The 13,315-nt window shown below is 33.0% G+C and overlaps 1 protein-coding gene and 1 non-coding gene across 2 annotated transcripts; both read right to left on the bottom strand.

Annotated features, from left to right (window-relative positions):
• Positions 1 to 7,546: 7,546 nt before the first annotated feature.
• TRNAV-CAC lies at positions 7,547 to 7,620 on the bottom strand. Its single transcript has one exon. It is a non-coding gene; the product is annotated as a tRNA-Val (tRNA).
• Positions 7,621 to 8,412: 792 nt separating this feature from the next.
• On the bottom strand, positions 8,413 to 12,879 carry LOC122601476 (protein NUCLEAR FUSION DEFECTIVE 4-like). Its single transcript, XM_043774234.1, has 3 exons — positions 12,395 to 12,879; positions 10,759 to 11,582; positions 8,413 to 9,084 (listed from the first exon to the last, which is right to left on the bottom strand). The coding sequence occupies exons 1-3, from the start codon at positions 12,728 to 12,730 to the stop codon at positions 8,607 to 8,609; spliced, it is 1,638 nt and encodes a 545-aa protein (XP_043630169.1). The 5' UTR covers positions 12,731 to 12,879; the 3' UTR covers positions 8,413 to 8,606.
• Between the last annotated feature and the right edge of the window lie 436 nt (positions 12,880 to 13,315).

Genomic DNA, 13,315 nt, shown 5'->3' with positions numbered 1-13,315 from the left:
TTGTTTCCTTAAAAAAAATGATTTTGCAGTGGTCATAAAGACTCACCTGCTTTAATTCTGGGCTCGTAAAACGAGTCAGTTTTTGAAATTATTCTACTCACAAAACGGGTCGGACACCTATAATTAAAAAAATTTACTTTGATTCATATGTGAAACATAATAAAAGTTCATATGAAAAGAAAAAATGAATAAATTTATGTAAAGTTATAGTATATAAATTGATTTGTTTATATCTGAATAACAGTGCATATCTATAAACTCTTATTAAGGGTATTGGTTTTAAAAAATTAAGCAACTTTTTTATTCCCATAATACCCTTCTTACTTCTACTGTTTTTTACACCTCCTCAAGTATCTACCGAAAGTATCCTTATCAAAAATTTAAACCCAAAAAACACACAACATCCTTCTCCTTCGCATTTTTCGATCACCACCACCGCCTTCATTTTATATTGTCCTCATCTTCTAGCCGTTGCAACGCGCGGGTACTATGCTCGTAAATAGTAAGCCAATTCATAATTTCAAGTTATTACTTTTTTGTTATTATTTGAACTTTTAATGACTTTTTATATGTGAATGAATTTTCCTTTAATCTTCGATTCAAATTGTATAAAACTTTTTCATTAATCTTCCATTCTTGTTTTTTCCATAATAACTTTTGATTATATTTTATTTAAATTGAACGACCTAATCAAATTCAAACCGATCTAAATAAGAGATACCTCATACAGTATATAGTTTGAGCAACGTCGATATGAAAAAGGGACACTCCATAGTTTGAGTGTCGTCCATATTGTCGAGAACAATTTTTTATAAACTTGATCATGTATTAAACGCAATTTACATTATTTTTTAACCTTACATTAATAAATGTATTTTATGTTATTGTATTGTACAAAACCTTAAAATATATTTGATGATATATTGTTAAAATTTGATTTACAAAAGAAACTCTTTATTTTAGGGAAATCATTTATAATCTAAGAAGATTGAATTGAGTACTTTCTTTTTTAAAAAAGACAATGATACATTGGACAATGGACAAGAAAGGTAACGAGAGTCCTGGTTTTGTCATGCTTTATTAGTTATTGAGTCCACAAACATTCCCCTGGGCACTCTGTCTCTTTGACTAAATGATATTTCAATTTCGTTCTGCCCTAATCTTATATATATGCTAACAAATTAAGTATTTTGTTTTTAATTTATATTTCACCTCGACAAGCAGATCCCAATTAAATCCTCAGAAAAATTTTATGATGTCAAGACTCGAACTTAAGAACTTTGATAAAACTCCCTCTGGGCTAGGCATTCATATGGTCTTTTAATATTTAGTGTGTTGTCTATAGGACAAGAGCTTGGGACAATAATGAGACATTGTTTGTTGCAAAAGTTTTATGAACAAATAATTATATATCGCTTTTAGAGTTTTAGTGTTAAGAAAAATAGTGACATTCTATATTGTTGATTACACATAAATACATAATGCTATCTTGATTATAAGTGCAAACGTATTCTGGAATATTTCTTACAATCAAGGATGGAGGTTACAGTATGATTTATGGATGGCTTTTTCTACGGTTAATAACAACTGATGGCAACACTTTTTTTTTCTTTATGATATTACAAACTGAATTCGGTTTTGGTTCGATTTATGGATAATACATTAGAAAATAACAAAAAATCGAATTTGAGACCCAATGATGAAAAATACAAAACAAAACAATCCCAAATATGCACTATACCAGCGTGGCTAGTCAATTTCACAGCGTAAAAAAATTCGAATACCATCCATCCTAAAAGGTCTTTAACCTATCGGCATTTTGGTGAACAACTTGAGACACATTTAAGTAAATTATATCATATAGGTAATTGTAGCTGTTTAAGGTATAATGTTTAATTATTTACTTTCCAAAAATGAGAAATGACTCTTTAAGATGCTTTGTGACAAAAAGAAGGGTAGTGATACTTTTTGTTGAGAGTTGATAGATGATTTATCCAACCTCAAGTAAATAGATAGCGACGTCTACGTTTGTATTTTTATAATTTACGCAATATGTGAAGTCGTACTAGAAATTGATTCCATAAGTGCATTTACACTTGTATCAAAAAATTCCACGACAAGAAGAGAAAGATTCGAGAAATTGTGTTTTAGCCAATTAGTTCTTGATTTAATGATTAACTATTAATGGATAAGCAACGGTGCAGTCATCACTATACATCAGCTCCTTCCATTAGCAAACATCGGCTCTTTAGCTCGGTTGCATCTAAAGACGAAGCTAGAATTTTTTGTATGAGGAGGCAATTTTAAAAGTTTGTTATACTTATAAGAGTCGTATCCGATAATGTAAAAAAAATTGGGCTCCAACTCGCGAATAGAAAATGGATCATCAAAAGAATTTTGTTTTTCACACCGGATGTAACACTTATATTTAAAAACTACTAGTTTTTTTTAATATATATAGACCACACATGATGGACAAGGTCTTATTAAATGAAAACGTAAACCATAATGCATGAAACCTAAAAAATATAACATTTTATGAAGTAACTAGCTTATATATATCTTTCCTACATAACTATTATAATTACTATAATTAGTTTTTTGTGATAAATATATAGAATAATTTGAAAGAAATTAGTTTTTCCACAAACAGTTACACTATTAATGTATTACACATTTTTACATATACAAACAAAGAAAGCTTTTTTTAAAACTTTCTTTATTTTTTCTATTAAAAATTACTAAAACAACTCAAGTTTTTTAATATCCCAATAGAAAAGATCTATCACAAATTTAATATTTCGATGACCAATGACTTCCAAAAAATATGCATATGATAACAAAGATTATATTTGTATGTATGTCTATTTATTTTTCCTTATTTTCAGAAAAAAAAAATACAAATATACCATTTAAATTTTAAAAATTTACATTGTGCCAAAATTGAAGTGGAGGCAGCTGACCCCGCTGCCCCCATAGTAAAACCGTTCCTGGTTGCACCTCTTCATCGACATTCAGCAATATATATCGGATGTGAAAGTTGGGAGCGTGCTATATAATTGGGTTTTTTTTCTCTTTTCTTTTTTTTTGTGCCAATATTGTCATTCCACTGGAAACGTAATTTTTTAATTGGGGGTTTTCGATTTTTTGAGGCTAATGTTATTGTTTTCTTGGCTTGTATTGTCGAAAATGACTTCCGGCGAGATCTTAAACCCCCCTTTTTGGGGTTTCTTTTCATCACCAGTAATGGTTGTTCACTTTTAATGCGACCCCTTTTTAGGGTTTTTGTTTATTCTTGCTGCTGTTTTTTTTTCGGTGACCCCTTTTGGGGTTTCTGGTTATTGTAGTTGTTCCTGCATGTTTTTCCGGCGACTAGTTTTTGAGGTTTCTTGTTATTGTTGCTTATGTAATCCGGCGACCCCATTTGGGGTTTCTTATTACTGCTGCTTTGGTTATCCAGAGACCCCTTTTTGGGGTTTCTGGTTAGTGGTTGCTTCGGTTTTCTGTCGAGCCCTTTTGGGTTTTCCTGTTAAATGTTGCTGCTTATGCTTATGTATATATGTATTTTTAATATTATTGTTAATTGCATGTTTGTGATTAACTTGGTAGTTAACTTAGCGGTAATGTTCCATAATTTTTTTACGTGGTAGTATTGTCGTCGTTTGTTCCATTAAAGCAATATGTGGCTAGAAAAGTAGTATTACGTCGGTGATGATATCGTTCAATAATTAGGTTGTCGGTGCTACGTTAAATGGACGATGAAGATACAAAATGTTCGTTAAAATGGGACTTGGATGATCCGGGGCATATCTTGGCGAAGTAAACCTTCGGGTTGGCAGTCATGGCGTCTTTAACTTCTGAATTCCTAACCCCCAATTTCTGAGCCCAAGTAGTTTATTACTTTTTTTTTTTTATTAAAAAAGGGGTCACTTTTATAAAATCTAGCTAACCGATTAATTTCTCGGCCATTGGCATTTTGGCAAAATTTGGTTACTACACCTTTTGTTTTGGCATATTATGGCAAGTTTTGACAAGAAAACCAACTGATTATGTGCCGCGTTCTTATTCGATGTTTAACTTGACAAAACTTGTCAATATGTCAAAATTTGGCACTGCAATATCTTGCCCCTAACGATTAACATTTGTAGTTAAAAGAATGAAAAATAAACAATAATTGTGTGTTAAAGAGAGTTTGTAAATCCTTCATTGAACTTCAAGAAAATAGATAGAGATTTTCTAAATTGTGAGCAATAATCATTTCTATTTCAACTTTATATCTAAAAAAATCAGAACTCATGATATTCTTGTCTTATTATTTTGTTTCGAGGCATTTTTGAGTGTATACATAGTTTATTGTTTGATTATGAAGAAGTCAAAGACATATTTAGGGTCATAAAAAAACTTTCTGATATCATAATCACGTCATGTTTAGTTGTAAAGCATGATAATCCTATGTAGTTAACCAAAATCATTTTGCTATTGAGAAATTATTAAAAAGTATAACAATGCCGAAATTGAGGACTTGACCTACTTTATGATGATACCTGCGCTAATACTAATGTAGAACAATTCTACCTTATACAATACTCGTTTATGTTATAGAAATATGTAATTACATAACTTTCTTTATTTTAAAAGCAACTGTTAACTGATTGAACAAATAGTTGCATTATGTTACCGTTTTGGGGAGATGTATTTGGGTTGGATGTTTATCGGGGATGCCTAGCTTTATGGTAATAGGGCCAAGCCACTTTACGCCTATATACAAAGTATGTTTGGTTATAATTTTCGGAGTGAACACAGGAGTACCAACGACTAGACGGTAAGACCCTGTGCACCTTTACTATAGTTTCGCAATGACAACCTTGATTGAATGTGAATGATAGCTAGGTACGTGGGAGGTGATTGACACACAATGACCAATCCTGATGTCATGTCAACAAAATGATCAAGCATACTGAATTCAGTTTGTCTCTGTCACATCAGTATTGATATTAAACATGGGAGGCCCGGAGAGGAGGGGGGGGGGGGGGGGGCAAGCAAAACCTTCAGCCCGGGGCACAATTTTGAGGGGGGCACAAAATTTCTAAAACTTTTCGATGTCTATTATATATGTAAAAGTATAACATATCATTTTACATAGATATAGATATATGTGATTCTAACAACAAGTTAATGTTAAAATTATAAATACACAATATTTTAGGTACTAAATATGTATATACAAAGTTATGTCCTTAATAATAAGTTATACCAATTTACATTAATTAATGATTAAACATTTAAATGAAATTTAAAAGCTAAAGAGTAAATCCGACAGTTTTTCATCCACATAGTGTTCATACAATGTTCTAAAAGACTAGAAAACTAGAAGTAACATCAAAAAATGTAGTTTACTCTTAATTCTTAAATGTATGATTCTGTTACTGATGATCAAGCATACTGAATTCATGTCAGCAAAATGATCCAGCATACTAAATTCAGTTTGTCTGTGTCACATCAGTATTGATATTAAATTAATAAACTCAACATATCAAATTAAAAGCATAAGCCAGCCCACTCGGTGTCAACTCGTCTGGGGCAGTTGCACTTCCCCATTGTAGCCATCCTTAGGATGCCGAATGTTCAATATTATTCGATAATATAGAATACTTATAATAACTTTTACTGTACATTGTGTATAGTAATAGTTGTAATCTGTTATGCACATGATCATTTCAACCTTCGTAGTTAAATGCATGGGATACTTTTTTCCCTCTTTTAGCCAACAAGTTTAGGGGCATATTCGATTGCATATGGTTCTTTTCGTATGATCACATTTCATATAAGCATGAAATCAAGAATCTTGTAAGCTTTAGCGTGCCAGTAAAGAGTCTTTTTGATATGTTTTTTTTACCCTACATATAATAACTTGAATGATGGTCAACTCCATTAGCAATTGCACAAGTTATTGAGCTTTCAAAACATGTCAACAAACAATATGATTGGCAAATGCCCTTTTTGCCCTCCACTATGGGAGCCAATTGTTAGGATGGTTTTGAGCACTTACAATGTTTGTGCCCTTGTGGAGATGTCGATATCAAAATCAAAAAAATTATGTTCAATTCAGTGTTGATTTAAACTCTTAACAAATTGTATTTAGTGAGAGCGGGTTTCAATTAATACAAGGCTTTTACCGTTAAAATCGTGTTTTATTGAAAGGTCCTATCAAAGAAAAAAAAAAAGGTATTTGTCGTGTTTTATTTAATGCGACCCTTTTTATATAACTATTACTCGAATAAAACTTTATTTTAGTCGTTGTCTTAATGTAAGAGTCACCACGTTAATACGTACGTTATACGAGTAACAATTATCGTGTCATATTTTGTTACAAGGCCAAAAAGTGTTTTGTTACTTGAGTAGTTTTCTATTTATGGGCTTAGCAGTTTGAACTGGCCCGTTAGCTAATAGTGTACATCATCTGTTACATACTGACATGGATGAGATTATATAAATTTCCAAAACTCTATATATACTAGTATAAAACTATTGATATTTTTATCTGGTTCACCATGAATAGCAGCATTACCATTTACTACCCTCTCTAAATCTAACATCATCATAGACCACTACACAAAGTTAGCCAACCAGCTTACCATATTTGTTAGAAGAATTATAAAATGTCTACTGCTAGCGTCGGACGGAATTCTATTGCATATATGATACATTAATGCCAAGTTATCAACTCATATCATTATCAAACACCCATTAAGTCAATAGCCCAATTTAATACTATCCCATACTTTATGTAGAAAACTGGCCCAATGATAGCAATAGATGGATTGAACCGGTCTAATATATTTCAGACTTCAATAGTTGCATCTAAACATGTTTTAACATTCTAAACGTTAGCCCTATAAATTCACACACAAGGAATTCCATAAGTTCCTTTTTTTTTTAATTCTCTTGTTATTTTTGAAAAATCGAAACTACCCCACTGGTAAGGTCATAGACCTTGGGGAAATCCACCAGCGTTTGAATCCTAAAGTTACTAGAGAACCCGAGTTAAACGATGGCTTTGTTCACTACTTGTGTTGGGGTATCATAAACCTGAGGTTTGCTTGGCTGGTTTACAATCGAGCTACATCTTGCAAGACTTGAATGAATTTGGCCCGAATGCAGTTGGTAGTCCATATAAGAATACTAGCCTGGATTAAAAAAAAAACAATCATAATCACACCTTATGAATGAATTTAAACATTCAATAGTTTCACAAAGACATAGTTTCGCCAAGACTTCATAAAATAAGCATATTTGTATAGTTTCGCGCCAAGACTTCCTCTTAAAATAAACATGTTTAAATAAAATATTGCATTTTTCGTATGATTAATTACGTACAGAATTTGCAAGGCTTTCTTGAGGACTTGACAGTTCCTTCGAGTTATATTTAGACTAATGTATACCTGAAAACAAGTAAAATACAATTCGTTGATTGATCCTTTTCTTGGGTGCTGGGGTGTGTTATGCACAAAGTTAAAAAGTCTGTTAGATACAATCTAGCAAAAAATGTCTGAGCCCGGGTTCGAACCGGGGACCTCTAGTGTGTGAGACTAGCGTGATAACCGACTACACCACCCAGACAATTGAACTCATATGGAATGAAAATTTACAAGTATAATGAAGACTTGCAAATAATTATTAAAATATATTTTCGTTTTGGTAAAAGTTATAGCATATTACATAATTAAATGATCTACCTTTGTTATATAAATAAGTTGGAAAAACGAGCTTTGTTTTATCATAGAAAGGTTTTCTACAAAAATCTTAGTTGAACTTGTTTGGTGTTTCATGTTATCTTTTTCAGGAAAAAAAAGTTTCTTTGATTTTGCTTAAAACTAAATTAAACAAGTATGGATTTATTACAAAATATTTTAAGAAATCTTTGAAGTTTAATAATCTTAATGTATTAGAAAAAAGGAAGACAATAATACATTACGAACTCTCAAGTTTTATATACCAATCTTGATAACTACCATTAAAAATTCACATATCTATACTATATTATAAAAAGAATAGCCCTTTTTATTTTTGGTAATGTTAAAAATATGTAATATTTTCACTTAACACCCCTTAAAATACTTTCATATACACAATCCTTTTAACATTAATGATTAAATTACACTGTCAGTCCTTTATCATTTAAAATATGTCTATTAACTTTTTACATTAATTATATACACAACTCACCGCCGCTCCACTAGCAACAGTCGTCCAACCATCACACCGTCGCCGCCACGACCACCGCCGCATAGCGCGGGTACCGTGCTAGTCTTATAAAAATATGATAATGTATTAATCATTTGTAGATATCTTAAATATAAATTCACATATCTTATAAAAATTATGATAAATATAAATCATTGCTCCGCGAAATTAAAAGAATAGCCATAGCTTATAGTAATTAAAATCTACCAAAATAGTTAACACTTACAAACAATGACAACAACAAAGTCGAATACACCTTAAATTTCATATTTTTACACACAAATCTAGTTTTTTCATGAAATATTTTTGGTGAAGGATGTCACAGGGAAAATGACCCATCAACCCTCCACCCGTGGCCGAGATCATTGGCCGTTAGATGCAGCCATTGATTTCTTTAACTTTCTGTTTGTATAAATCCTGGAATACAAAGCTTTGGTCCTAATAGCCAACCAAACATCCAAAGCAAATCCGACCACACATGTAGCAGTCATTACAATAAAAACATTGCGATAACAATGGGCGCCAACGCAAGTATTGCCTCCACCAGCTGTGGCTGTGGCCTCTGCATCATACAAGAAACCCGCAAGCAGACCAGAGAAGAGGAAGGAACCAAGTGGAAGGTTGAGGATTAGGATATTATAGATAAGGCCATAATATTTGAGTCCAAAGAGTTCAGAGGCCGTGGGGACTGTGATAGCGAGCCGGACCCCATAGCAGATTCCAACGACTATTGAACCGATGTAGAGTGAGCCAGGCATAGCTATGGCCATCAGAATATAACCTACAGCCATTAGAATCTGAGCCGCTGCATTCCATAGAGGTCTTGGAGTTCCAGCTTTCCTGTAACAAGGGACGATCACAAATATTAACATTGTTTAAAGTACATTTTGAACATTTAATCTGTAATTCTGATATCACACTTTAAAATGCGACCTTAATGGTTACATGCTTATATCAAAAATAGGATCTCCTCAAACAAATTAGACTCGTGATACTCTTTATTGGACAGCTAAAATCGAACCTAAAAATTGTAACATAACCCGTATCAAGTACGGGTCAATGAGACGTCCAAAAGTCCATGTTTAATCATAGATTAGATAATTTCAACTTCAACATCAACATAAGAATAAAGTTGCAACTTTCATGCGACTTTCATAGAGAAAACCATAAAATATGACGTAAAGAAACATCTTTAACCTTGCAAGGAAAGCATTAGATGGGTATTCTAATATATGAAATAAAGAAAGGGTCAAAAGAGATGAAGACAAATTTCGGGAGCCTTCCAAGAAACGTAAACAATGAGGCATGATAACAGCTGATACCTTCAGATGTATATTTTCCTTAAGGCCAAAGCAGATATTAGGCATGCTTTTAAAAAGGTCATAACTTTAGCCCCCTACCCCCATCACATCCCCTTAATAATAGAGATCTAGTCAAGTTGCTATCACTTGAACGATTATTTTCTAATAGACAACTAAAATGTGAAGCATAAATGACAATACGACTAAGACCCGCCTTTCTTCATGACTATCTCTTTAGTTACAATACCACAATCTCGTTACGTTTACATAACATACTTTCTTCAAAATTGTGTATTCTCCTTACAAAACAATGGTCATGATTCTCATAAGTCCAAAATTGTGTATATTTCTTTGGTTATACTAACACAATCTCGTTATCTATGCATAATGTACTCTCTACAAAAATGTATATTTTTCCTTATAAAACTATGGCCATTATTCTCGTAAGTCATTGTAATCAATAAAGATGTTATTTTTCATAAAGATCTGTAACCATGGCCTATGAAACTCTAGGACCAACTAATCTTTTAGTTCAACAAGTCTCCAACAGTTGCACCTTTTCATATTTTCAACATGTAATAGGAAAACATAACTTATACAAAATTCATATATGACTAAAGTCCAGATCATTTCGGATCTTTGGGTTGATAGGTAGATATTTAGCAGTCACTATCGATGAGGACTTGTAAAGATGGCATGGTCCAGACCATTTTCAAGTGGTTCTGATCCACGCACGAAGTTAAACCACATGCGTCTTAAATTAAATTATATACAAAAAATATCTAGTGATCCCCCACTAGCATGCATATATGACTATATAGAAACATCTTAGAAAATGCACCTAATTTAATACTATATAATTATGAACTTCCTTTTTGAGCATTAAAGTATAATAAACAGACGGTTATTAGGCCATATGAAGTCTTTGAAGACATCATGTTATAATAAAAAAATTGAAAAGTAGCAAGTCAAAATCTTTGAAGGCAACCATGACCCACCTACCCACCCAACTTTTGTACCATTTTGTTACCATTAAAACTACAATTTTATCATCATAATCTTTTAATCTTTGAGATTGAAAGGCAAGTTATGATTTGCCAATTTGACCCAATTTAATCTAGAAAGCCATTGCACAATCATCTAAATCTAAATATTAGTATATGATCATTGATTAAACAGTTAATTAAATTGAAAAGAGGATTAAGAAACTTACTTGATGAAATACTCTGAAACCGACCCAGATCCAATTCGACCAAAGAATCCCCATATACTCGTTAAGGAAACGAATATTGACACGTCAACATACCCAAGAGCAAGACCCATTTGACCCATATTATTTTGAACCGCGAGGCCGGTACCAACACCACACAAAAACGATACAAACAAAATCCAAAAGTCCAACGTCTTGAATGCCTCAAACACCGTGTGTTCTTCTCCTATAACTGGAAACACCTTTTCCAGCACTGGGATCACTTCCTTTTCCTCGGTCGTCTCTGGTTCGTTACGTACAAGCAATGGTTCAGTTGTGGTAGCTTCAACGTCTAGGGTCTTAACGTGTTCTGAACGAATAAAATTCTGAATCGCAAGGTACACTGGAACTGCTATAGGAGTAGCTAGTAGGATCAACAAAACTATACAAAATGCCTGTGATAGCATATGCCCGTGGTCTCCAGTTATATCGAAAATGAGAAGGTAAACCGCAATGATGACTGCTAGGACGTTAAATATAGCAAAGTACCGGGATTCTGATTTTTCTTCTGCAGTTGTCGTTGCAGGGGGTGTTTCGCGGAGAAAAATGATGGCAAAAAAACAGATTACAGCAGGAACAACTGATAGCATGAGTAAGAAACGTGCCGGATCGTTGTTGAATAGAGCTGTACAGATATCAGTGAAAATGGCAGTACTTAATCCGACATATCCTTTTAGAATGCCGGAAACCGGACCTCTGTTTTTACGGAAGTTACGAATGCAAGTTACTAAGATTGCAGTGTTCATCCATGTTGTGCTGTTTCCTCCCATACATAGAAATATGCACATCTGTTTAGAAATTCACAAATTAAACAGTAGCTTAGCCAGGAATTCAATTTTTAATGGATGGGCCAATTAACTTAAGACTAAATCGGTCAGAGGTTCAATCCTCATTCCATGCAATGGCCAGGGGTCATTTTCAACCATTAAGGTAGAACCTGGAAGCAACCTCTTTATATAGCTAGAGGTAAGATTATGTACATCTTAAACTCCCCATACACTGTCGAGGTATTGGGGCCCAAAACACGCGAAAGGAAGCAATGAGCGGTTCCTTTTCCGTTACATAAAATAGTTCTAGAAATATAAAGTTTGACTTGATTAAATCAATCTTTTTAGAATGTAACAATTGAAAAAAATGGTTTGACTAATTGATCAAAACGCACACTAATTGTTTTCACACAATGCATGAATTGTGGACTCATTCATCCCCTTAAAATTTTATATCTGATGCACACCAACTGTTCACCAAAATGCACAAGTGAATCAATTTAACAAGTTTATAACTATTACCTATGACTAATTTTTGTTTGTGCTACAAGATTGTAATTAAACTAGTTTTTTACGAAATTCCTTGAAAATGTCTCTCCCATGTCTCGAACTCGAGACCTCCAGCATTAACCATAAGATTGTAATTAAACTAGACTACTAGATGACCTCTTTTCTTATTTTATACTATATTAATATATATATATATATATACACACAACATAATACTATGATTAACCATGCATTGGGAAACAGAGGTTAACGGTTCGACCGCTGGATTTGGTTCTATGGCCATGCATTCAAAAAAAAAAAGGAAAAAGAAAAAACTAAAATACCTGCCAATAAGGAAGAGGTTGGATTCTTTGGCTAACAACAAGCCATTGAACACCATAACCAATAAACCCTTCGATGGAACCAATGAGTAGTAAAGCAGAAGGCGAAATTCTATCAGAAGAAAGCCCAGCAAGTAGCCCAAATGCTTTACCCACATCTTTAGCCACAGAAAGATTATTCAACTGAAGCTGAGTTAATGCCATTAAAGACTTTAGTGCATCTGAATAGTTTGAAAATGTGTAGTTGTTTCCGGAAATGGCTTGGACCCAAACAGCAGTCACAAACCCCATCCATTTTCCGGCAGCTGACGTTGGTGATATTACTTTCAAGATACCCATTTTTGGGTTTTGTTTTATTATTTATTTATTTATTACTCCGTATTTATTTGGGAATAGAAAGAATCAAAGACAAAAATAAAAAGTGTTATGTTATTGGGAATGTAGATTGTGGAAATTGGGTTTTGGGTTTTGGTATCGAGTGAAGGAAACTGTATAGAATTTATACAAAGTGGGGTGGGTGTTTGGTTGAATAAAATATAAAAGATGTCTATAAATTAAAAAATAAATGTTGTGTGCTTTTAACAGGGCACGCCCACAACGAAAACTTAAGGCGTTGGAGAGTTTAATGTCGACTGCAAGTGGGGGTCGGTATATATATATATATATATGATGTAAGATTCGAAAAGGTAAATATATGGGTTGTATATATAAGACTATAATATAATTTACTTTCTTTTTAGACATTTTTAATAAATAAACTGATTGAATTACATGGTTAATATCTTTTCTGTCAATAGAGACATATAAGTTAAAGAATTTGATCCTTATTTCTTATACTAAAACCGAAGGCCATATTCTATAGTAAGTGGAAGGTTGAAACAGTTTATATACCATGAAAAGAGATGAAGACGATCTTAACATCTC

The sequence above is a fragment of the Erigeron canadensis genome, chromosome 1, assembly GCF_010389155.1.
Source record: "Erigeron canadensis isolate Cc75 chromosome 1, C_canadensis_v1, whole genome shotgun sequence".
Taxonomy (NCBI): Eukaryota; Viridiplantae; Streptophyta; class Magnoliopsida; order Asterales; family Asteraceae; genus Erigeron; species Erigeron canadensis.
The sequence above is the reverse complement of the archived record's forward strand: the minus strand, read 5'-3'. Positions and strand labels throughout refer to the sequence as shown.